The 27,801-nt window shown below is 34.4% G+C and overlaps 1 protein-coding gene across 4 annotated transcripts in view; it reads right to left on the bottom strand.

Annotated features, from left to right (window-relative positions):
* Nucleotides 1-945: 945 nt before the first annotated feature.
* Nucleotides 946-27,801, bottom strand: part of HELQ (helicase, POLQ like) — a 43,717-nt gene continuing 16,861 nt past the window's right edge. For 2 of the 4 annotated variants that reach the window (XM_033105966.1, XM_033105969.1), the window contains 9 exons: nucleotides 26,813-26,954; nucleotides 26,353-26,457; nucleotides 18,936-19,194; nucleotides 17,430-17,587; nucleotides 16,368-16,466; nucleotides 8,032-8,205; nucleotides 5,323-5,436; nucleotides 4,310-4,444; nucleotides 946-1,144 (listed from right to left, as the gene is read on the bottom strand). In XM_033105966.1, the coding sequence (XP_032961857.1) occupies nucleotides 1,037-1,144; nucleotides 4,310-4,444; nucleotides 5,323-5,436; nucleotides 8,032-8,205; nucleotides 16,368-16,466; nucleotides 17,430-17,587; nucleotides 18,936-19,194; nucleotides 26,353-26,457; nucleotides 26,813-26,954 (1,294 nt within the window). In that variant the 3' untranslated portion in view covers nucleotides 946-1,036. The remainder of the gene's footprint in view (nucleotides 1,145-4,309; nucleotides 4,445-5,322; nucleotides 5,437-8,031; nucleotides 8,206-16,367; nucleotides 16,467-17,429; nucleotides 17,588-18,935; nucleotides 19,195-26,352; nucleotides 26,458-26,812; nucleotides 26,955-27,801) is intronic. The other 2 variants (XM_033105965.1, XM_033105967.1) reach the window with 1 other exon arrangement.

Here is a 27,801-nt window from a genome sequence, read left to right on the forward strand (position 1 = left end):
ATCTGTAAAATGGGGATAATAATACCTGCCTTATAGTGTTGTTGTAAGGATTAGTCAATAAAGCACTTACAACAGCGCCTGGCACATAGAAATTGCTAGGTACATTATAATGGTCTAAAATGTCAAGTCACAAAGAACTTAGTGGATCTATTTGCAAAGTCCCAATGGCTGTCTCAGACAGGTGAGTAAAACTTGAACTAAATCAGCTCAGTACTGATAAATATTGCTAGTTATTACCCTTTTTTTCTATAGGTAACCAGTGACCTACATTTGAGCTATACATCTGAAAAGGGAGGGAAGAGAGGCAATATTTGTGTTTAAAGAGAATCTTTAAATTGTTAATTTGGGTACTGTTCCTTCTTCACAGAGGTTTCTACTTTGTGCAGTGAACTGTGGTAGGTGCTGGGTAGCATACAAAAGTGATTAAAAAAAAAGGTCTCAGCCTTCCAGATTTCAAACTAGTAGCATGAAAAAAGACAGGGACATAAACGAGGGGCTCACAATACATACAGGAGGGAAAGAACCCATGTATGGGATGGGGATGAGAATGAACTTTGGACAATTTCATAGAGGAGACAGTATTTGAGTATTTTCAGTTGACATTTAGAGTATAGGGTACATTTTAAAGGTAATTTTCCATGCATTGGGAACAGAATAAAGCAGTTAGGAAATGAAGGGTTTAGAAATCATAAGGAAAATTCTGGAATTTCAAATAGTCCAGTTTGATGAAAGAAATGGGTAAGAGAATAATGAAAGATCTGGCTACAAAGGTAGGCTGCAGAGATGTTGAGGAAATTGGATTTCATCTTGTGGTGGACACTAGATCTTTGAGCAGAGCAATAATGTGTGATTTTGAAGAAGATGGATTATTACTGGGAAAGTTCCTGAAATTATGGGTGAGAGGAATATTCAAACACCATCCATAGTTCTGAATGCATAATTAAAATGTATTTTTTCATTTATAAATTATATGGAATCTTTAATAAAACATATGTACAATAAATAATTCATATATGAAAACGTTCATTAGATCGCTTCATGCTTTTTCCATTGGAGAGACCACAATACCAGGGAAGTCAGAAGGCAATCTCAGCAGCTCTTCTACTTCTTCCTGCAGAGCATCTGCTTTTTCATGCAAGAGCATCTACAATAAAAAATCAAGACATGAGGCCAAACTATGCATTGCTAGAGAACTGCTAACATTTTTACCACCCTGAATCCTTACACGTCAGCAATCTAGACATTGAAAGTAATAACGAGATTGAAAAATAGTCACTTAAGAAATTATAGTAAATGAAACTGAAGCATTTAGTTAAAGCCATTATAGCTGATCACTACTTTTGGTGTACCAAAATTAAAGGAGCTTTAATATTCTCAAAGATTTGTATTATTAAAGACCCAGCCACTTAAAAATTAACTTTTAATCTATAAAATCTAAGACAATTTTGCAAAAATTTAATTAGCTCTTGAAAATGTTATTCTTTATATATGTATTTTATTATTTCTCAAAATTTAATATGCTATCTTTTAAAACCCTATCACTGTTTCAAAGAAAAGTTTTATTCAAGCTCCTAAAATTAACATGGTTAATTTCAAAAGAAACATAATGAGCAAAGAAAATATTTCTAAACATGGCACATAGTAGATGTAAATTAATATTTGCTGAATAATGATTTTCCCCTCTTTTAAAAACCAGAAATAAAAACGTTGGTATTTGTTGCAGCTGAGTTTTGTGTATATTGGGTTGAAGCAGTTGTACTTCTCTTACAAAATTTTTATAATAAAAAGTTTAGCAAAATCACATAGAAGAAAAAAATCATGATACAAATTGAAAAACCCACTCTCTACCAATTTGATATAAAGCATAGCACTACACAGCATTACATATCAAAAAGACTAAAATGTAATTCAGTAAGCTTTCCAGGAGCTGAGGTAATGGTGACCATTGAAATGAATCTCTGAACACATCCTCTAAAACTATACAGATCAACAAGTAAACCACAAAAAGCTCATGTGTCAGCATTATTAGAATACAGAGAATACCATCAACCTCAAATTACTTGGAGTTAAAAAAATCCACCAGTTTCCAGCGGAGCCATTTCTCAAGCTCCCAATCCAAGAATCTGCAGAGATCTAGGTCAGGTTGAGAAAAAGCTACATGGAAAGGAGAAGAGGAAAACAGATGATCTCACATTAAATAAAATCACCTCGAGAGAGAGAAAGGCTACGCTAAGCACAAAATACTGAGAAAACAATCTTGGTAGATTAAAGCACTGTTTATAAAAAGGGACTTAAAGTGTGTGGTACTCTAGAAGGCAGTATTTCAAGGGGAGAGAATGGGTAAAAAGGGAGAGGTGCCCTTTGGAAGCTGAGCAGTGAAGAAAAAAAAAATGAGGGCAAAAATTAGGAGCCTGTAGGAAAATTAAAGAAATTTAAAAACATCAAAGAATACAACTCTTCCTTGCATTCCTCTCCCACCTCAAGCCATCCATTAAAGAAACTACACTTTTTGCTGTACTGACAAAATAAGAGACTCTTGAACTAGGATTCTCATAAACCACTCCAGATGGCCATCCCTGTCTAAGATGCAGAGGCATAAGCAGTTCTTATTATACAAGACTACACTATAAAAAGAAAATAGGAAATGACAATAAAAGTACTTCAGTTTATAAAAATTTCCTTCCCTGAAAAGCTAACTGTAAAGCAGAAAAACTGTAACACGATACTCCAAATGGAATTAAATAGTCTCAAAGAAACACATCCTGAATAAGAAGTCTAAAAATTAAGAATGGAAATGGACCAAAAACAGGAAAAAAAATGAAACAAAAGTTGAATAAGCTCAGAAAGGAAATAGAAGAAAAAGGCAAAATTACATCAGAAATAAAAACATTATAAATAATGAGTTGTCCAAAGAAGCATAGATTTGAATAAAAACCTAATTAGTGTCATGGCAGGGGGAAGTAGGAAAATGATCAGATAATGAAAATAAGATAAAAAAAGAAGTAAAAAGAGTCAGAGAAATTGAAATGGAAGATGGGCAAAGAAAATATAACATTCACATAACTTGAGTTGCTACAAAAGAAAAATCAAGCAAAAGATCAGAGCTAAAATTTAAAACTATAACCTAAGGAAACTTCCAGAAATAAAAGAAAATGAAGATATATCCTAGTAAAACTATTTGAATTTAAAGCTAAAGAAAATAGGTGCATGTTTTATATACTCAAAACAACAACAAAAAACCCTAACCCATGAAGATTGGGGTAGAGAACTGAAGTTGAAAACAAACAGAATCTGTGTTTCAAATGAATAACATAACCACACTGAAGCAGATTTTTAAAAAAAGTAACAATTGAACACATTTTCAATTATATATACTCGGACTAAAGACAAAGAGCTGTAAATAAAACCTGATTCCTATTTCCATCAATATATTTATCTATTTTGTTGAATTCTAGAACACATTGAAAATAATTTTAGAACGGTTAAAGCATACCACTGCCCAGGATTGTTGTAAAGATCAGTGAAGGTAATATAAACAATGTGAGCACCATTCAAAAAAATAAGGTGGAAATTTACTTTTTAGCTAATGCTGATCTGTGTATGACAATAGTTAACAATGAAATTTTTAAAAAAGCTAAGCAATTTCAGGCTACAAGAATGGAACTATAGTTGAAACCCAGAAGGAAATAATCCCAAACTGCTGCATTATGGCTTCACCCACATGGAGCAGGAGGGTAAGGACAAAGGGTAAGTAGGACAATGACAGATGATTTAACATGGATGAAAGAAACAGAAAAGAGAAACCCTTGGAGGCAATGAGAGCTGTTTTTCAAACATGTGAAAAACTACCATGATGAACAAAGGGATAGAATAGTTCCAGAGGGTAGTACTACCATGTAATGGTCAACACTTGAAGAAGGCTAAATTGAGTTTCATTGTATTGGGATGCTTTTTGTAGTACTTAGAGCATCCAAAAATAGAACTACCTAATTTTTGAGGTTGTAAGCTCCTGTCAATAAAGGTGTGCAAAGGTGGGAAGACCAGATGTTGAAGATGCCTTTTGTGAAGAGGATGTGAGGAGGGAGAATGAGTTTCAGAGTTCTCTCTACTTCAATAAACTCTTGAAATTATCTATTTTTTAGGAGGTCCTTTTTCTCTTTTTAGCAAGCCTTGTATCAAAAGAGATGCACTATTTTTATCCACATATTGTTTCTTTTGTGTCTATAATTAAATGTTTTTGTTTTTGTGTCTAAGGTATAAGGAGATCACACTACAAAATATCATAAAGGTTAAAAAATGGTTTGCTTACCTTTGCTGATGAAACAATTTGCTTGGCCTGCCGTCTTGATAAATGATCAATTGTTTTTATTAGCACTTCAGGATTTGCATTAGCTAAGTGCGTTAGACTTTTATAACCTGCATTGTATAACTGTTTTGCTCGACCCTGAAAAGTATTACAAAAATCAGTGGATCAGAATTTGGGATTAGGAAAAAATAACTAAATACCTTTTTTTAAAAAATTAAATATCTTATTTTTTAAATTAAATATCTTAAATAAATCAAATATCTTATCTTAATCTTAATTAAAAATTTCACATGCAAAAGAGAAGAATAAACTAAAATAAAGTAAAAGTGATGAGATAATACATCAGAGTCCTGAGGAATTTTAAAAGAGGCATTTGGGTGGTTCCAATCTGACTGCAAAAATAGCCTTTGGTGCAGCTTAAGTCAACTGTGTGTTGCAAGCAGCAATGAGAAATCCATTAAGGCACTTAGGCTAGGTGCATTATTCATATCAAAAAGTTCTAGTCCAATATCCTTAAAATGTTCTCACCATCTACTGGGGTGGGGAGCGGGGGCACGGAGAGAGAGAAGAGCATGTGTGTTCCCAAGCAGAACTCCTTTAAATTCAAGAACGGAATAACAGAGAATTAACTTAAGGGTTGATCAGAACAGAAAGCTGAAAACCCAGGTGAAGATACTTTCTTCTCACTCTTGAAAAATGTAAATAAGCTGTCTTACCATCAAATCACCAATACCTTAAACAAGTATTGTGTCTAAACTGTGGACGAAGGAAGAGACACTAGGGATGAGTGGCAGCACCACACACTTGGGAAGTGTCATCACTCTTATTTTGTTTCATATTTGTGCTTCTGGATCAATATGGGATTTTTAGGAGGCTAGGGGAGCAATTTATTTAAAAAAAAAAAAAAAAAAAGACTGCTATGACAAATAAGCAATAAGACTGCTTTGTCACTTACCCTGTAACAAGACTTCAATTAATTGAAATCATCTCAGTTGGGAAACTGGGAAGCTACTAACCTCTAAAACTCCAGTCACTTCCATGAGAGGAATTAGCTCTGCCTTCACACAGTAAGTCAGCTTCTTGGTAAGTTCTACCAAAAGGGCTTTGTAAACCCAAAACTCCTCAAGTTCCTGCAGAACACAAAGAAATATACAGAAGTAAAATCTGATAAGTTATTTCAAAGTTTAGTTTGCATGGTAGGGGGCTCAGAGAGGATGCTCCCGTATGTAAGTTCTGGGATTTGGGTTAAGCCAGCGCTGAACAATAATTCCAAGCAGAATTATTATGAGGAAACATGGCAGAGATTCTGATGAATTTGATGAAGTGGTTTTGGGATGAGGAAATAGATTGAAAACTGAAAACTAAAGTCAATAGGAAGAGTTCTATTCATTTTTATCAAAACATCAGCAAGTGAATGCGTAGTTTTTCTTTCCCAAATGCCTGAACACAATTCCTATCTCTGGGAATTTATCCAGAAGACAAAATATTAAATATGGAAGGATTCAAGTGCAAGATGATGCTCAGAACAATATTTAAAAGAAACATGGGAAGCCATGAGTTAGTAATTGTTAAAGTTGGGAGGGTAAATGGGTATTTGTTATATTATTTTGTTTTCTTTTATATATGTTTGATATTTTCTATAATAGTTTATTTTTTTTAAGCCCCTTTCTAAACTTTCAGTATCATTGTGAGACTATGTGATGCATGGGATACCATTAGTTAGCCATTTCGTGGCTGCTAGGAAAGTAGTTCATGCACTAAAAACAGCAGAGTAAAAAGAAGATAACCTTGAATAAAACTACTGAATCAATCATCCTTGGAACTGCCTTGGCTCTAGCTTTCCGGTTACATAAGATAATCTTTTTTCCTATTGTTTAAACGTCTTGTTTTTTTGTTGCTTGTAGTTAAAAGCATCTTAATATGATTGCGTACTATTTTATACCACTTAGCAAATATTTAAACAGCAAGAACACTTTAAAATATTGAAAATAGTACATTCATGAAAGCACAAGTTGTCAGATAGATTTTTTCCTAGGATCAAACATTAAATTATAGTAGTTGTTTTTCAAGTTCAACATAGAGATTGTTTTACTTGAACTATTCTGCAAGGCTGAAGTCCTTATAGCCTTAATTAAAACAAAAGCACAGAATATTAGCGAAAGCATCTTTAAATATGAAGAGCAATAAACAAAAAACTTAAGAAAATATATTCTAAAGGCTACTGTAGTGCAGGGGATCCTGCCGACTTCGCCAAGTGTCATGCGGGGCGTCCGGCGGGGTCTCCGGTCCCGCCCCCCACACAAGAACGCAGGACATGGTGAGGCCAAAAAGGAACACCCACGGAGCCATAGGTAGGGGAGTCACACCACTATAGTCTCACTGGCGGCTGGGCTGGAGACACAGGAACCAGGAGCAACACAATTCTCAACCCGCCGCTTGCAGACTCAGCCACCATCTTCTTGCTAGCTCCCCCCCTTTCTCCTTTTTCTTCTCTGCTAGCCTCTTCTCCTAGCCTAGCCACGGCAGTTATATTCATGGCTAATGGCTCACTGGTTACAGCTGACGGCCAACTAGCCACAGCTGCTGGCCATTTGATCACAGTCGATGGCCATTTACTACCTGAGCCAGCACCTCACTATGTGAGGCCGAGAGCCTGGAAACTGCTTTTTGGGGCTCTGTCCCCACAGCTACCTTCTTATTACTCATAATTTTTGTCTACTGCTTAGCTAGTGTGTCATTAAGGAATGTAAGTTAATGTTAGAAAATCAGCAGAAATAGGAGATATTTAGAAAGGTAAATTTGCTAAAATAATTCTCATTTAATCTAAAATCAAGTATTTTGGATTATTTACTCAATAGTACACATGACAGAATTAATTGCTATATACATACACTGAATATGGAGATTTAAGATAGGGAAAATGAAATAGATTTTAAGTTTAAAAATAGAATTCACAAGGAATAAAATTTTTTAAATATTGAGTATTGAAGCAAATATGGAAAGGATTACATTGCCACCCAATAATAAATTTAAATGCAGCAAAAATGGCTTATACATTTATCAAAACATTATCTGAGTAGAAAAGTCTGGTAAGCTTTGTTGTGTTATTTAAGGAAATTCTGAAAGCTTCTTTTCATAAAGTCTCAAACAAACAAATTTTGTTTGCCATATGCCCAAATGCATATGGTCAAAATAAAGTGTTCTCCTTGAATTATTTTACAAAACGAACATTTGTTATAGAAACCTAAAGTAGCTGCTTAACACTGGAAGCAAAAATGGTAAATTACTGAGGCAATCAAAAGAACATGGTGCTAAGTAGTTACAAAGTAGCTGTTGGATATTGGTAACATACTAACCAAACACTTCACATGGTTATCACTCATGAGAAAGACCCTCACACAGAATCTATATCAATGGAGAAATGTCATTTTAAGAGTTGATTCCAAATATTTGAAACTATTAATGGTGATTCTAAGAAGTAGGGATAACTAGGTGCTTTTTACTTGTTCATTGCATATTTTAATTGATTCTGTCATTTTTGTACCTTTACCGTAAGTATTATATAGTATTTTTGTAAGCAGATAAAAACAAAAATATATTTTAAATAAATTTTGAGTGGTTTATAATAACATAATAAATCAATGAGAAAATACCAACTTGTTTATGAGTTTAGAAACAGTTAACATTAATGCACAAAGCATATATCATCTATTTAATGGAATTACCTCACAGAAATGTAACACACAAGATGAGAATGTGGCAGCTGCAGTGAGAAGATTCTGTATATATCCTCGAGGCATATTAAATTTTTCAGACACACTCCAAATGTTGGTCTCTTTGAGCAAGGTATAAAGAACAAAGGACAGGTAGAGTCTGTTGATAATGTCCTTGTCCACCTTCTAGAAAGATACAATAAAATAAATTTATGTATTGAACCTGCTAAAAATGTACATTATATTCAAATTGGACAAAAGGTAAAGTGAATGAACTTGTACTACAGGAGAGCAAGGAGAGAATGATTCCAGAGAAATAAAACTATGTTCTAAAATCAGTACCTTAGATTAATTCATATTATCATTTTTCAAAATATAAAAATATGACAAATTGTTTAAAGTTTAAATTAAACTTCTATTAGAGAGTGTAGAATTGTGTCCTTCCCGAAAAAGATACGTTCAAGTCCTAACCCCGGTACCTGTGAATGTGACCTTATTTAGGGATAGGATCTTTGCAGATGTAATTAGTTAAGGAGAGGACACGGAGTGACACAGATGAGAAGGCAATGTAAAGATGGTGGCATTTACAAGCAAAGGAAAACCAAGGATTTCAGCAACCACTGAAAGGTAGGTGAGAGGCAAGATGGTTTCTTCCTCAGAGCCTCCGGAAGGAACCAACCCTGCCAGCATCTTGATTGCAGATTTCTGGTCTCCTGAACTGTGAGAAAATAAATTTCTGATGTTTTAAAACACCCAGTTTGTGTAATTTGGGACCGCAGCCCTAGGAAAAGAATACAGGAAGGTAAGGAATTGGGAGACCTTTACATTTCCTATGGTATTTATAGTTTCTATACATAGGGATGTGCTATGCATGTGATTATAAATTAGACAAATGCATTTATTTAGATAAATTTATTAATAAGCTTGTCTATATTGTAAACAAAGAGTAAGTATTAGATTCTGTGATTTCCACATGATGATAAGTAATCAATGTTTCCAAAGTTAAAACACTGAAAGAGAAAAATGCTTCCTGTTGACAATTTCTATCATGTATACCTGCTTTTCCCTGTGATATCTAGTGACTACTTTTTATGTAAAGTATTTCATAGTTAATATAAAGCTAACTTAAAAACTCAGTACTCATGCTTAAAATCGGGGGGAAAAGGATGAACTTGAAAGAGAAAAAGTAGATATAAAATATATAATTATATCCTCTATTACAGTGAAAGAATGTTTGTGAACTTTTACATATTGAAAGATGTATGAATTACATCCTTCTGCATGTTGATACTGCATGTTAACATTTACCTTTTAAAAAGCATTAAGCTAAATAGCATGATAGTTGAATAACAAGCAGGAAAATATCACTTTTTAATTTCCCTATTTTAGTGTACCTTAATTATTGAGTCAAGGTAGACTTTGCTTAGAATGTATTTTCTAAGCCAAGAAAAATGACATAATTACATTACATGGCAAGATAAGATGCTTTATGCCAATTTCAAGATCTTTTACAAGAAATGTTTAAAGAAAAGGTGGGGGGTCATTTTCAATGTGGAGAAATCAATTAGATTTTAAGTAAATATCATGTTCTCTAGAATTACAAAAAAAGATACTTCCAAACATGAAACTAGTAACATTTGTAGTTAAGATAAATTCATGACCATACTATTTTAAATATTTAACTATCAACTGAACAAACATTTATTGACTATATTTCACAAAATGTAACAAAAATAAATTCTGATTCAAGTTTAAAAAGATGCATTATTCTAATAAGGTTTTATAAATCTTTATTATTTCGTAATGAGTTCCAAATTAATATGATTTTTTTAAATATATGATTTTGGTTATATTTTATATTTTAGAGTTTGATATAAAAAGTTTTTTTTTTTTTTTTTTTAAAGATCTTATTGGGGAAGGGGAACAGGACTCCACTGGGGAACACTGTGCACCTCCAGGCCTCCTTTCCAAGTCAAGTTGTTGTCCTTTCAATCCTCGCTGTGGAGGGCGCAGCTCAGCTCCAGGTCCAGTTGCCGTTTCTAGTTGCAGGAGCGAAGCCCATCCCCCATCCCTTGTGGGACTCGATGGATTGAACTGGCAACCTTGTGGTTGAGAGCCCACTGGCCCATGTGGGAATCGAACCGGCAGCCCTCAGAGCCAGGAGCATGGAGCTCCAACCTCCTGAGCCACCGGGCCAGCCCTAAAAAGTTTGTTTTAAGAAATATTTTTATTCAGCATTTTGAAGGCCTAAACAGCATAGCCATTTCTGAGGTAAAAGACCCATTCTAAATATTGTGATAACATGAATGCTGAATATAGATATTGATAACTTTATGATATAGCAATGCATGGGACAGTTGCACCATTCAAATTCAAATGAAAGTAAACACTATCTTCCATTTTTCAAAATGGAATCAGTAATATGTATGCAAGTTTAAAAGATATAGGGGGAAATAGTAGGTAAGATAATTAGGTTTCAATGAAGATTAGATTACCAAAGAAAATTAAAAATGAAAAAAAGGAATTAGGAGGAGGAAAATGATATTAACTTAAGGAATTTTAACGCATGTTAACCAAAGAATTATGTCCACTTCTCTTAAAGTTAGTGTATGCATTAGACACTTGCTTCAAGCTTATTGACTGAATGTTAAAAAACCAAAATATAAGATATCACACAAAAGAGTATTAACTTATCCACTTCGACCTTCTAGAATGCTTTGTGTATGTCAAGTACTAGACTGGGAGTTCTTTGAGGACAACAAACAGCAACAATAAAAGCCCCAAACCCATCCTATCTTTGAATCCCTGATACCAAGCAGAATGCCTAATAAAAAGTTTCAAGAAAAAAATTTGGAGACATAATAGAAATGGCAGTGTGACGTGAGCCTCTTGAACTCTCCCCTGGAATTTACAACAAATTGAACAGCTATAATTCCACAAAGGACTCCCTGCGCAGCAGATGGGCAAGACTAAGAGTCGTGCAACTGAAATCATCTAAAGGTGGGCAAATTGGGCAAGCAGGGGAGGAGGGAAGTGGGAAGTATGGATACATGGGCCTCAAGGGCGCAGGACGCAGACTGGAGCTCAGAGCTCTGAGCTCCCTGCATTCCAGAGCTACTGCTGTCACGGAAGAGGGACCAATTTGGACTGCTAGCGCTCCCCTTATGGCCCACAGTCCGGCCTGAGGGATCAGCATATAATACGCTGAACGCAATGCTCATGGCAGAGACCTTGGAGCAAAGACTGAGGGAAGAAGGGTGAAAATGGCAGTTTAAGCCCTCACTGCCAAGCAGAGGATAGAAGGCTTAGGCATAGAGCATAGCTGGGTACTCCCACCCTCCTAGAACTGGCCCCACCCCCACATACCCAGTGCTAGAAGTGGAACAGTAGCAGTGTCAGATCAAAAGGACAGAATATTTGCAGTTCTGAGAACTGTGATCTGCAGACACAGACTTGCAGCCCAACTAGTTCCTGCGAAGGGGAGGGAGCCTTGGGTGCAGGACCGGCTGTGGTGGTGGTCGCCGCCATTGCTCTGCGCCACCTCTCACAACCCACTCCGCCACCATGCCTACCTATCTGGGTGGACCCCTGCAGGAGTAAATAGAGCCACTGAAACACACAGACCTGAATCTGGTACAGAAAGAGCTTTAAAACTTCAGAAGCTCTCCACATCCCCCTATGGAGGTGGTGCCGAGACACAGGCAACCTACTCACAGAGAAGACCACCTTCCAGGGAATCACCCCATTATGTAAGAAGCCAGAACAGTGTAGTGAAAATATAACACTACAGCATGAGAGAGAATAAAAGGCTGCAGTTGGAAAGAAAATAAACATTCTACCAACACCTACTGGAAAGCAAAGGAAAGACCTCTTTTTACCAACCTGTTGCAGAACCCACTCCTGTAGGTGCCTAGAAAGAGAAATAATAATTCACTAATTGCCATGAATAACCAAGGTAACAAGGGAGCTCAGAAAGAAAATGAAAAGTCTCCAGAAAATGAACTTAAAGACATAGAAACATGTGACTTAAATGACAGATAATTCAAGATTACAGTTCTGAAAAAAACTCAACGAGATGCAAGAAAACACAGACAGGCAATTTAATGAACTCAGAAACACAATCAAAAAACAAAATGAACATTTTACCAAAGAGATTAAAGTTTTTAAAAAGAACCAAATAGAACTTCTGGAGATTATGAACTCAATAAAAGAAATGAAGAATGAAATAGCCAACATAGGTAATAGATTTGACCAGATGGAGGAAAGAAATCAGTGACATGGAAGATAGAAATCTGGAAATGACACAGATCGAAGAAGAGAGAGAATTAAGAGGTGAAAGAAACGAAAGAACTCTAGAAGAACTTTCTGACTTATCAGAAAGAGCAATATAAGAATAATGGGCATACCAGAAGGACAAGAAAGGGAGAAGGGAACACAGAATATATTCAAACAAATAGTCGACGAGAACTTCCCAAACTTATGGAAAGAACTGGATCCTCAAATCCAAGAAACAGATAGAACACCTAATTACCTCAATTCCAACAGGCCTTCTCCAAGGCACATTGTACTGAAGCTGTCAAAAATTAATGACAAAGAAAGAATCCTCAAGGCAGCCAGGGAAAAGAAGACGGTAACCTACAAAGGAAAGCCCATTAGGTTATCATCAGATTTTTCAGCAGAAACTCTAAAGCCAGGAGGGAGAGGATTCAAACATTCAAACTATTGAAAGAGAGAAATTATGAGCCAAGAATAATATATCCATCAAAGATATCCTTTAGATATGAAGGAGGCATGTAGACCTTTCCAGACATACAGAAGCTGAGGGAATTTTCTAACACACGACCTGCAATACAAGAAATACTGAAAGAGGCTATTCAACCAGCATAAATAGAGATAATTTGTCACAACAAAAACATAAAAGGGGGGAGAGTAAAGGTCTGCACTGGCATAAGGGAATGGAGAAGGTAAGCATGCTGAAGAAAATGGAATACTCTAAATATGAAACTTTCTTTTACATAAACTTAATGGTAACCACTCAAAAAACATCCAGAACTGAAATATATAACATAATGAAAGAAGAAACAGAGGGAAAAAATCATAGAAAACCACCACACAGAAATAACAGACAACAACAAAGAGACAAAGAAACAATGGAGACACAGTCCTACCAGAAAACCAAAGATAGAATGATAGGAAATCCTTATATATCAATAATCACCCTAAATGTAAATGGACTGAACTCACCAATAAAAAGGCACAGAGTAGCAGATTGGATCAAAAAACTAAATCCAACCAAATGCTGCCTCCAAGAGACACATCTCAGCTACAAGGACAAACATAGACTCAAAGTGAAAGGGTGGAAATAGAACTCCAAGTAAATGGTATCCAGAGAAAAGCAGGTATAGGTATACTGATATCAGATGAAACAGTCTTCAGGATAAAAAAGGTAACAAGAGACAAAGATGGACATTTCATAATGATACAGGAGATTATACAACAAGAAGACATAACAGTCATCAATATTTATGCTCCCAATCAGGGAGCACTGAAATATACCAAGCAACTACTAACAGAACTAAAGGGAACAATTGACCAAAACACAATTGATGTAGGTCTGGGACCTACATCATTGACAGCTATGTATAGATCATCCAAACAGAAAATAAATAAAGAAATAGCAGCCCTAAATGACACATTAGATGAAATAGACATAATTGACATTAATAGAGCACTTCATCCTAGAACATCAGACTACAGATTCTTTTCTAGTGTACAAGGACAGACCATATATTGGGACATAAAACTAGCCTCAGCAAATTTAAGAAGATTGAAATCATACCAAGCATATTCTCTGATCACAAGGCTTAGGCATTGGATATCAACTGCAAAAAGAAAGCAGGAAAACCACAAATATGTGGATATTAAATAACATACTTTTAAAGAACGACTGGGTCAAAGAAGAAATAAGAGGAGCGATCAAAAGATACATAGAAACAAATGAGAATGAAAATACATCTTACCAAAATTTTGGGGATGCTGCAAAAGCAGTTTTAAGAGGGAAATTTATATCATTACAGGCCTATCTCAAGAAACAAGAAAAATCCCAGATAAATAACCTCATGTTACACCTTCAAAGAACTAGAAAAAGAAGAACAAATGCAACCCAAGGTCAGCAGAAGAAAGGAAATAATAAAAATCAGGCAGAACTAAATGAAATAGAAAACAAAAAGACAACAGAAAAAATTAATGTGAGAAAGAGCTGACTCTTCAAAAAGATTAATAAAATTGACAAACCCTTGGCTACACTTACTGAGATAAAAAGAGAAAAGGCACAAATAAAATCAGAAATGAAAAAGAGGAAATTACCATGGATGCCACAGAAATACAAAGGATCATCCAAGAATACTATGAAGGACTATATGACACCAAATTCAACAACCTAGAAGAAACGGACAAGTTCTTAGAAACATATAGCTTTCCTAGGCTGAATCACGAAGAACTGGAAAATCTAAATAGACTGATCACCAGTAAGGAAATTGAATCAGTCATCTGAAACCTTCCCAAAAGCATAAGTCGGGACAAAATGGCTTCACTAGTGAATTCTACCAAACATTCAAAGAGGATCTAATATCGTTTCTACTCAAACTCTTTCAAAAATCTGAAGAAGAGACAATACTCCCTGACTCATTTTATAAGGCCAATAATACCGATACCAAAACAAGTATGGATAACACAAAAAAAGAAAATTACAGACCAACACTTCTGATTAATACAGATGCAAAAATCCTAAACAAAATTCTAGCAAATCGAATGCAACAATGCATTAAAAAGATTATACACCATGACCATGTGGGATTCATTCCAGGGACACCAGGATGGTTCAACATACGCAAATCCATCAATGTGATACCATATAAACAAAATAAAGGACAAAAATTGTATCATTATATCAATAGATGCAGAAAAAGCATTTGACAAGATACAATATCCATTTATAATTAAAATACATAATAAAATAGGTATAGAGGGAAAATACCTTAATATAATAAAGGCCATATATGACAAACCCCTCAGCTAGTATCATAATTAACGGTGAAAAACTGAAGCCCTTTGCTGGGCGTTCAGGAACATGACAGGGCTGTCCCCTATCACCTCTGCTTTTCAACATAGTACTGGAAGTCCTCGCCAAAGCAATCAGGCAAGAGAAAGAAATAAAAGGCATCCAAATTGGAATGAACAGGTTAAATTGTCATTCTTTGCAGATGACACGATGCTATACATAGAAAACCCTAAAGACTCCAAAAAAAGCTACTAGAAACAATAAACAAATACAGTAAGGTTGCCGCTACCAAATCAACATACAAAAGTCTATTGCATTCCTATATACTAACAATGAAATCTCAGAAAAAGAAATAAAAAACACAATTGCTTTTGCAATTGCAACAGAAAGAGCAAAATACCTGGGAATAAACTTAACCAAGGTCATAAAAGACCTATATACTGAAAACTAGAAGACATTTTTAAAAGAAATGCAAGTTGTGGTATATATACACAATGGAATACTATTCAGTGGTAAAAATATGAAATAGGACCATTTGTGACAACATGGATGGATCTTTACATTAGAATGCTAAGCGAAATAAGTCAGACAGAAAAAGTAGAGAACCATATGATTTAACTGATATGTGGTGTATAAACCCAAAACAACAAAAGAACAAGACAAGCAAATGAGAAACAAAAACTCACAGACACAGACAATAGTTTAGTGGTTACCAGAGGGTAAGGGGGGAGATGAGGATAAACGGGATCCAGTACATGGTGATGGAAAGAGAACTAACTCTGGGTGGTGAACACACAATGTGATATATAGATGATGTGGTACAGAATTGTATACCTGAAATCTATGTAACTTTACTAACAATTGTCACCCCAATAAACTTTAATTAAAAAAATATATATATATGTATTTTTTTTCTCCCTTGAATTGAACTTATTTCAGGATTACATAATATGATGAAACATTTTACAATTTTTATAATATACATCATAAGTAGCAGAAGAAAAATAGATTAATAAGGTTTACCTTTTCCTACAATAAAATCCTTAGATGTGCATGACAGAATATTTCAGACATACAAAGGTACAAAAAAAAAAGCCATCAATCACACCACCCAGAAATCAATACTGTTTTTTAAAAATCCCAAATTTCTGGTCCTCAGATGTTTTAAGTAGTAAAATGGGAATTAAAAAAAAAATTAAACAAAAAAGGTCAACAAAGAGATGATATAACAGCATCAATTTTGTTAAATGAACTTAGTTATTCAGGAAGGAAAACAAGACTATGGTACCTTCTTGATAGCTTGACCTGATGCTTTTTTCCCAATATAGTTTTCCGAGACTCCAATAAGATTAGCTGCATTTTGTTCTGCTGGGCTGAGCTGGTTAAACTATATAGAAAAATAATAAATATACGAAAAATCAAATAATAACTTTAAAAAATCTGCCATATGAACCAAATCTAGTATTTCCTGTGATATCACATTTTCATGATTTTAAAGAATATGAAAAAACAACAAATTTTATTTACAAATATTGCGAACTTAGTATTACTAAAATATAACATACTTTAGTAGAATTACTCAAAGATATGGTCACAAGTACTGTGACCACAGAGTATGGTTTCCATTGACTGTGATTATGTTTAATATTGGAGATGTCTATGGGAAGGGAGAAGAGAGAAAGCTTCTGAAAGTAACAGCATTATACAGTATTATGTAAGAAAACTTACAGTAATAATTTAAAAATATGATATTTAAAAGAAAGTTAATTTACTGCAATTAAAAGCTGCATTTGCCTACTATGTGTTCATGCATCTACCCCGTTCACAGTAAAATCATAATAGACTAAAGTCTACCACTTGCTTTTATAACAAGGGCCAGTTCCACCCTACTACTGGCAATAAAACTGATATTCCTTTTCAGGTATTAATATTACGAGGTTTGGTGTATCATCATGTTTGGCTCTGATAGAGCTTTCATGTAATTAAACTCCCAATCATCAGAGATGGCCTTTACAGTTTTCTTTATATTCTAGGTACTACAAAATGTAGTGATTACAAAAATCAGAATGGTAACTATTTTTGGGGGAATGGGACCAAGGATCCCATTTTTCTGTTTTGTACCTTTATATTTTTTGATAACGAACATGTTTAAACTTAATGGAAAAGTAATATTTAAGTTAAACAAACCAAAAATGCTATTGTCATATTATTATTTTAAAAACGTTAAGAACTAAAGGCCCAATTTCAAATACTGTATTTTAATAGGAAAAAAAGTAAATAATCACTTGACAAAAATCACACCATCATTAATAGACTAAGTAGCCTGTACTGAAGAATCTTATATTCTCACCTGTCTGAAGTATATCATCCAATCAGGGTCACACTGAGAAGCCATATCATAGGGAGTGGTTAGGTAAATCAGATGAAGAAGGCTTTCAAGCACAAGGCCTTCAAGACCTTTCTTCAAGTCTTTGTAGAGAATGTCACAATAAGCCAAATCTATAGTGCCTAAAAGAAAGATATAATTCTATTTTTCATAATTACCAAAGGGGGAAAGAGGTAATTTAAAAGAAAGTCTTGTTTATAAGTTACCTAAATATAGCAAAAGGTCTTCAAAATCTTTTATTATGTAATTTAGCACAACTATTTTGTAGGTCATTTTGAGAGTATCAACATTTACCTTCTGACCCAGCTACTCTATTTTGGAGAAGTTAATCCAGGGAAACATTTCCACACATGTCCAAAAATACATGAACAGAGATGCCCATGCAGCCTTGTTTATACTGGAGAATAATCAGAGACAGTGCAAATGCCCACTAATAGGGGAATGGTTAAATAAAATAAGGTACCCATATTATGGATGACTAAAGTACTAGAGAAAATGAAATAGATGTAAAGAGATTGACATGTTAAGATGTTCATGATATTTTATACATGAGAAGAGCAAGTTGCTAAAACATACTTATGCTATGATTCCATTTAAAATAATAAACTATGTGCATATGCACACACAAATATATGGAAGGATATATATTAATACTATATCAAATTGTTAACAGTGGTAGCTCCTGGGAAAGTGGAAACGGGACAGGAGTATTGGATTTTCCTTTATGTAATTCTGAGTTCTAAGAATTTTTTTAGCAACAGACATGTATTATTTTTCATTAAATAAATGATGATGTAGCCATTAAGAAACTATTCCGTCATGGAGCAATCTCTATTATGATTTATTAAGCAAAAAAAAAATAAATAAAAAGCAAGTTCAAGAATAATATAAATGATTATTTAAAAACAAAAGCCTAGATGATAAATGTCTAACTATTACATTGTTTTGTGCACCTGAAACTAATAAAAAAAAAGTTTAGGAAAAAAAAGCTTAAAAAAAATCTTAAACCTCTCTATATGTATGTGTTATGCATTGAAATAAAATGTACAGAAAATATCTGGAAAGATATACACCAAACTGGTATTGAAAAAAAAGCTTAAAAAAAATCTTAAACCTCTCTATATGTATGTGTTATGCATTGAAATAAAATGTACAGAAAATATCTGGAAAGATATACACCAAACTGGTATTCTTGGTAGGATATTAAACTTTGTGTGATTGCTGAGGAAGGGGAGTGTGAAGGAGGGATGAAAACATCTTTTTCTCTACATACTTCTGAAGTATTCTAAATTATTTGTAATTAAACACATTTTTCATCTTTTTAAAGTTGAAGTAGTCTAGAGTTTATAAAATAAGATTAATGTTATTAATATGAAATACAAATCCAATTTAAAGTAATAGAATAATTTAATTTCTATTTTTTCCAGTGCATTTCCTCAGACTAATAGTGACAATTAGGTAAACTCTTACCCTTGAAAGAAGCTTTTCCCAACTTTGTAATATGAAAACTATATTGGAACTCTTCTTCAGATTTATAAATAACATCTTTTTGTATAAGTCCATTTTCTGTCAAAATAGTGTCTTTTTGTAGGAGTCCTTTTTCTGTCAGGTATCGAAGTGATTCAACAGTTATTTCCTGGAGACTTTTTTCTTTCAACAAAATCTTTTGCTGAACACCCAAAAATGTACCACTCATAAAGTGATATATGTCACCAAGATTTGTTGCAATCTGAAACAATTCAGGACATGATTGGAGCATTTTCCTTAATTCAAGACATCATTTTGAATGTACATTAAACAAGATGATGATTCTTTTCTATACCTTAAAGCTATTTAAACAAAAAAGTTAGTATAAAATCTACATAGTTGCATATATAAACATAATTTGATAACAGCATTTTAAAATGAAGAAAAAACATTTTAAGGGGGAAGATATTTATCACAGTTATTGTATTCATACTTTTTGTGAAAACATCTACACATTTTTCATTTAAAAATTCCTTAGGTTTTTGAACAATTTTTCACAGTATCTCCAAAGCTGTGCACTGCTTACTCCTTAACCAATTATCACTAATTCCCACTATGCCTCCTTCAGAAATCTTCCCTTCACCCCTTTCCAGCCACCTGTGATAGCATTCATTAGTTCTAAAAATTGTATTTAAAAAAAAACAACACATGGAAAACACAACTGAAAGTCTCCACTGAAACAGGATCAGGCAATACTTTCCCCAATATATTACCTAAAAATAAATAGCAGTTTTCTACCTCTCTGTCTCTCTCATTCCCATTTCCTTTTCCTGCTTTTATGCCTTTTTCTCTTCCCCTCATTTACTATTTAAAACATATAATGGCAATCATAAGTAATAATTACTCCTCCATTTGGTATTCTTTTTCTTTCTTTTTTGTTTATTCTCTTTTTTATTCTTTTTCCATTTGGTATACATATGTAGAGTTGACTGAATTAGAATAATTTTATATTAGCCAATTTCAATGAAATCATCGGTACACTAAAATACAGCCAATCGGTAAGCATATTTCTCTCTCTCACAATTGTGATATTTCAACTGGAAAACTTAAGTAGTCATTTCATATTAAACCAACATAAGGGACAACAAAAAATATTATGGAGTATACACATTTCCTACTGCTTCTCCTTTTAATACAAATCATTCTTTAATATAGTATGCTATTGGGCTAAAATTTCACTTTTTAGGTATTCAAGAACTGATATTCAGTTTGTAAATTATCAATGTACTTAGTTTTTATATTGTTTTCTACTTGGTTAATTACAGTTAACACTGGGGGGTAAAAACAAACAAACAAACATTTACTTCATCCTTCTAGCTACTATCATGTTACTCTTCTGCCCGCTCTGTGAAAAACTTTTAGACAGTGATTTAAACCCACTGGACCAGACTCTGCCTCTGGCTGCCATAGCTTCTCAAAGCTGGATTCTCCACTATGGCCCCAACCTGCAAGTTCACCCATGCCCAACTCCGAAGCCAATCCATTAATTAATTCGAGTATATACTGAGTGTCAACCACATGCCAGGCACTGGGATTCAGTGGTAAAGGAAAATAAGTGTGGGCCCTGCTTTCAGGGCTTACATTCCAGTGAGCTAAAGTTATTGGCCAAATAACTGTACTAACAAGAGTACAATTACAAATTGATAGGTGTTATTAAAGGAAAGGAGTGTGGTTTCTACAAAGCATACAACAATAGACTGAATAGATTCAGAGGCATAGGGAGATTTCCCTGAGGAAGTGACGGTTAAGTGAAAATCTGAAGGTTCAGCGGGAGTTCACTAGACGAAGTTGTGGGTGAGAGTGAAACTGGACATGGAGAGGTAAGATGGGCGGGTCCCAGGGATAGGGAGCCCTGGGGTAGGAGAGAGCAGAGTATGTTTGAGAAATGAAAACAGAAGGCCAATATGTCTGGAGGGCAGGGTGTGAGAAGGCTGATGAGGGATGAAGACGGAGAAACAGGCAGAGGCCAAACCTATTGGGGTAGATCGTGATGAGGAATTTGGGCTTAATCCTAAAAGCAATGGGAAACAACCGCTGACAAATATTAAGCAGAAAGGGGTCACACATGCAGATTTTAGTCTGAGAAGATCTACGAGAAGAATTATTTGGAGGGGACATGGGAAGGCAGGGCAGACCTGGCTGGAGACAATACCTGATCCAGGCACGAGATTGCAGGATCATGGACCAGCGTGTGCAAGTGCAGAGACAGGGTTGAAAGCAGACTGCACAACCTACCTCTCTTTGCCTCAGAGTCTTTTTTTCTAAAAGGAGCGTTCTATTACTTAATTCAAAGGTATGCAAGGGTCAGAGATAAAACATATAAAGTGTCTAGCAGGGTGTCTGAAACACCCCTGTGATAAATAAACGAAAATTGGACGCTCCCTGAATGCTATGGCCCCAATGGCTGTTGTTTTATTAATTCTTGGAATTTCCTTCTCTTCCACCAAAGCATGGACCTAGCCCTCCAGGGATGCTCACTTCTACCCTTCGGTCTCCTGACCTCACACTGCCCAAATCACAGATCTTGCTTTTCTTGCCCCTCACGTCTATTCCACCTGGTTGTTTCTGTCCAAAGGACTTGGCTTCTGCTTCAATTCTAACTGCAGATTTTCTTGGTTCTCTACCCTATCTATATGCCAGCCTCCTTCCACAACCACAGCCCTGGTGTGAATCCTCACCCCGAGCTGTAGAAGTAACCCTGATGGCTTTATCTCCTCAGGACTGGGCCCAGGAGCTTGAGTTGTCTCCTATGGAAAGGCTTGGAACAGCTGTCTACCTGCTCATCTGATCCGACTGCTGCCTGGACTTCTTGCTACTGTACACCAATTGTTAGAATAGAATTTAAATGAAACTGTTGTGCTCTGCAATCTTGCATTGTTGCCAGGCCCATAAAAACCAAACCTGTGTGGTCTAGTTCCCACAGTCTCTCTGTTATGATCTGGTTTTAAGCGAAGTCCCCACTCCCTCTCAATTCCATTGCCTTTAGCTCAGTCCTAACTCATGATATATGCTATATATGTCAGATGTATGCATTATGAATATTTTCCCAGCCTTTTCACTATTTTATCAGTGTTTTTTGAAGAGAGTTTTTAAATTATGATGAAGCCTATTTAATTATTTTTCTTCCATGGTTCATGTTTTTTGTTTCTCATATAAGAAATCTTTGCCTAACCCAAGGTAACACAATTTCTTCTACATTTTCTTCTAGAAGCTGTTTTTTCAGCATTTAAGTTTAGGTCAGTGATCCACTTTGAATTAATTTTTTGGACAGTAAAAGAGTAGAGGTTAATTTTTCTGTTCCATATGGTTAGCTTGTTGTGCCAGCACCATTTATTGAAAAAAAATTGTCCTTTTTCTTTTTTGGGGTGGGAGGGGTTAAATGTTTATTATTTATTTTCATATTTCATCCTCCATCAACAGCCATTGGTGTTACCTTAGTAGATTGTTGCAGAAGTATGGATATTTTCAATTTATGGTGATAATTAAGTTGATCATTTCCAGAGTAGAGAAATGTAATTATAGGTATTTAATTTCCTTAAACCGTATCTGCATACACTGGTTCACGAAGCTGCTCCTTGTTAAAGAAATATGCAATTTTTTCACAGTGTTCACAATGAAGCATTTTTGCATAGCAGCAGTAATCATTCTCATTAGAAACATAAGAATAATTTCAATCATATAGGTACACGTGGGTTTTATGTGTGTTGTCGACTTGTCCTTTAGATATGTTATTAATTCCTCTGGCAAAAATAACATCATCTTAACCATGAGAAGTGTCACCAGGATATGCACTGGAAATTGCATGGGTATGCCTTTTATAAGTGAAATGATCAAATTCTTGGAAAACATAATAAAAATCTGTTGTCTTCAGACTTGGCTGAGTTCAGAAATGCTAACACTTGGCTAAGACTGAGTCTTAATTTACAAAGGCGACTGAATAGCAATACAGAGGTCAATGCCTCTAAAAACAAAACAAAACAAAACAGAACAACAAAAATGCTCAAAGTACTCACAGTTCCTCTTAGAGAGAGACACTGCACACCATGCAGGGATGCAGCAGGAGTGCCAGATTTTGCACGGTTTCAAATTACCCTTTTTCTCTTTTAAATATCTTGGCACCTTTGTTGAAAATTAATTGATCATACATATGTGGGTCTAATTCTGGACTCACTGATCAATTGGTCTGTATGTCTATTCTTGCACCAATATCACGATGTCTTGATGACTGAAATTTTACAGTAAGTTTTACAGTCAAGTAGTGTGAAATCTCTTTGTTCTTCATTTACAAAATTATTTTTGATTATTCTATTCCTTTGCATATCCAAATAAATTCTAGTATTGGCCTGCAATTTCTACTCTTGTTGAGATTTTTATTGTGATTGCACTGAATTTATAGACCAATTTGGCAAGAAGTACATCTGCACAAAACTGAGGGCTCCAATTCATGAACATAGTGTCTGTTTCCATTTAAGTCCTCTTTAACTTCTCTTAGCAGTGTTTTATAGTTTTCAGTGTGCAGATCTGACACATATTAGTTAAATATATCCCTAAGTGTTCCATGTTTTTTGATGGTATTATAAATAGAAATGTTTTTCAATTATATTATAGTGAGTTTATAGAAATACAGTTGCGTTTTGTACATTGACCCTGTGTCCTGTGACACTGCTAATTATACTCCAGTTTTTCTGTACATTCTTTTGGATTTTGCTTGAACATAATGTTATTATAGCAAATAAGATAGCTTTACTTCTTCCTTTCCTATCTGTATGTTATTTTTCTTCCTTTTCGTATTGTACTGGCCACAACTTCTAACATATGTTGACTAGTTAGGTGAGAGCAGACATCTTTTCTTTTCCTGATCTTAGCCTTTCACCATTAAATGTGATGTTACCTGTGGGTTTTTTCTTTTTGTTGTTTTTTAAATAAATACTCTTTATCAGGTTGAAGAAGTTCTCTTCTACTCCTAGTATGCTGAGTTTTCATCATGAATGAATGTTGAAATCTGGGTAATTACACTGATTGAATTTTGAATGTTAAACCAGCTTTGCATGGTTTTGCATGACTGAAATAAACTCAGATTGATCATGATACATTGTTTTTATAATATATTGCTGGTTTACTAATACTTTGATAATGATTTTTGCATCTACATTTACCAGAGAAATTCTTGCAATATTTTTGCCTGGTTTTGTTATCAGAGTAATTATGCTGGTCTCATAAGATGAACAGTGTTCCTTCCCTCGTCCTCTAGTTTCTGGAAGAATATGTGTATGATTGGTATTATTTCTTCCTTAAATATTTGACAGAAATCACCAGTGAAGTCAGTTGGGCCTAGAGTTTTCTTTGCGGGAAGGTTTTAATTACAAATTCAATTTCTTTGATACAGGATTTTTCAGGTTTTCTACTTCTTCAGTCAATTTGGGAACAGTGTCTTTCAAGAATTTTCCCCATTTCATCTAAATTGTTGAATTCACTTTTCAGTTTTCAAGGACAATTATTCAAGGATAATCCCTTACTATCCTATTACTATTTCTAGGATCTTTAGTAATGACCCTCCTTTCATTCCAGATATCGGTAATCTATGTGTTCTCTCTTTTCCTCCTGATCAATTCAACCAATAATCTTACTGACCTTTTCAAAGAACTAGCTTGTGGTTTAATTTTTTTCTCATTTGTCTATTTTTTATTTTTTTGATTTCTGTTTTTATTTGTACTATTTCCTTCTTTCTACTTACTTTGGGGTTTTGTTGTTTGTTTTTAGCTTCCTAAGGTGAAACTTAGATCACTGACTTTGGATATTTCTTACATTCTAGTAAGTATTTAAAACCTGTAAATGTCCCCTTAAGCAGTTCTTCAGCCACATGCCACTAATTTTGATATATTTATTTTCAATTTTATTACACTCAAAATATTTTGTAATGTCCCTTGTGATTTTCACTTTGACCACAGTCAAAGTACGCTATTTAGTTTCCGAATATTTGGGTATTTCTCTCATATCTTATTGATGTACTATAATTCTGTTGTCATTAGATACCATCCTCTATATGATTTAAATCCTTCTAAATTTATTCAGACTCGTTTTATGGCCCATAATATGGTCTACTTTGGTGAAGTTTCATCTGCACTTGGTGAATGTTCCACATACACAAGGACCACACTGGAAACAATGTAGGCCGACAAGGCAAGAAACTGAATTATAGTCTCATCTAAACCATAACTCACTGAACGATCTTCAACTTATCACTAATTCTCTGAGTCTGTTACTTTATCCAATACATAAATGTGGAAGACTTGATCTTCATGATCTCTCTCCCTCCTTCATTAATTCCTTGGCAACCCTCCCTTTGTAGGTCTTTATTACATTACACATGGGTTACCACAATTGCAATACTTCTGCATGCTGTTATCCCCATTTTCCAGATCAGGCAACTGAGTGAGGTTGAAGACAGAGTCAGTAACTTACCCCGGGTAATAGGAGACAGAGCTGGGGCCTGGACACATCTTTCATTCTATTTGCAGCACCTGGAATGACTTATTCCTTCCCTCTGCTTATCTAAAACCTCTGTCACCTTCAATACCGAACACTAATTCCTCTGCTTCCTCATAGCCTTTCAGTCTTCCAAATTGCTAGGGGATATTATAAATCATTCACTTGCAAGGTAATCAAAACTTTTCTCATGATATCTTTTATTTATCAATCACCTTTTGTGTTTTCACTTAAACTGTTCGGGTTAATGAAGGTAGGCTGTATGAAAGGTTAAGAGCACTGGTTTTGTAGTTAGACAAAGCTGAATTCAAACTGGCTTTGCCACTTTGTGGCAGGGTGACCTTAGGCACAAAGTTAAATTTTACTTAAGAATAATCTTAAAAAAGAAGTTTAACTCAAGCGTAACCTAAAAAAGAGAGCTAATTTCTAATCTTAGGAAAAGGCAAGTTTTCCTGTTGTATTTTTTTTTTTTTTAATTTTCTGCCTGATAAAGGCTACAGTGATCTCACAAATATTTATAATATCCTAGAATGTTCACGGATGATAGGTGAATCTTATTCTTCATTAAGGGCAGAAATTATGGATCATTACATATCAGAACCACGTCTTTACAGCTCCTTGTACCCCCATGGTATCCACCAAAGTCTCTTTCTTCTAGATGATGCCCAGTTATGATTTGATGATTTCTCATATTCCTTATAACTCGAAGATTAAAAATGCACATATAAATCCAGATTCAGATTTATGTCAGACTGTTCTTTTCCACATTAGATTAGAAATTAATTTATAATTTTTTAACAATTTTTTAGTTTTCACAATTTAACCTCTGTTATCTCAGGTAACACTAATAAGATTTTAAAATATTAAAAAATACCTTTAAACCAATCAAAGAGAGAAACAAAGCTTGGATTCCTTTGGAGGATTCTTGAACAAGATGGCTATAACAGCTTTCCAACGGTCTGCTTATTAATTCCAATACCTATAAAAGTTAAAACTGTATTATGTTTTGTGTTGTTATAAAAAAATGATGTTTTATATAAAATTTTGTATTTTGCATAGATCTTGTGTAGGCAGAGGGAGACAAACACAAAGACAAACAAAAGGAATGTAGCAAATGTGTTCGTGAAAATGGAAGATAAACAGGATAACACTTTTCATTGTCTGAAATACAAAAGTATTCAAACTATTCTTTCTATTTCTTAATTATAGAGAAAGAAATATTATTTAAAGGAATATTAGGAATGAATTTTTAAAAGATGAGCTCATAAAAGGGCTAGAACAAAGACCTAGGAAAGAAGACAAAACCACCAACCAACAACCAGATTGAGTATTACCTGTTGCTTGTCTTTTTCTTGCAATATAAGGATACTCTCCCCAGTAGAGTCTATTCCAGCACGGCCAGCTCTACCAATCATCTGTTTATATTGATTCCTCTTTAAAAATTCCTTAGCAACATAGGGGGCTCTCAAAATAACTCTATGGAATTGATAAAAGTAATTAAAAGTGATTATAACAACAGCACCTAATTTTTAAATTCTTAATTTCACTATATCTAGGTAATATTAAATTTAATGACATAGTAACTTAAAATAATAGGCAGCTACTATTCACCAAGAATCTATGATGTTCTATGTTCTTTATGTACATTATCTATAATTCTTACAAAACTCTTTGTAATAATATTCTCTTAAATTAAATTTTAGTTTTTTACAAAGGGGCTAACTAAAGAACAGACTAGTGGCTCATGTCAACTCACAAAATTAGTAATTACCAGCACCATGATTTGAACTTAAGTCTGCCTAGCTGCAAAGTTTAGGACCAATGCACTATAGCAATAGTTTCCAAAGATTTCTGATTTTATATTCCACAGATAAAACATCTAATCATGCACCACCAACATATGCCTATTTGTTTATGTATTGGTATTTATATTATTGTCCATTATATAAAATTGCAGATTTCAAGTGTTTTTGACCAACAAATATGGTGATTTCAATCCTGCTCATGTATATAGAAGTCTGTATCCAGTTTTCCTGTTCAAAGGTGAGAAAAAAACCTGTCATTTACCTACACTGATCAACCTATTCCTTTATTTATAAATGTCACTGGACAGCCAAGATCACCAAACACTCGAAGATAACTAATGACATAACAGAAAAACAACAAGAACATAAAAAAATAAATGTCTGACAGAAACAGATAACACAGGGAACAGAAATGAACTTAAAAAAATTCTAATTGGTATCCACAGAAAATTCTAGAGGGTATTGTATTCACAGTATGAGAGCAGACTCCTATAAAAAAAAAGCAATAAAGGAAGAGA

Source organism: Rhinolophus ferrumequinum, chromosome 5, assembly GCF_004115265.2.
Source record: "Rhinolophus ferrumequinum isolate MPI-CBG mRhiFer1 chromosome 5, mRhiFer1_v1.p, whole genome shotgun sequence".
Lineage (NCBI taxonomy): Eukaryota > Metazoa > Chordata > Mammalia > Chiroptera > Rhinolophidae > Rhinolophus > Rhinolophus ferrumequinum.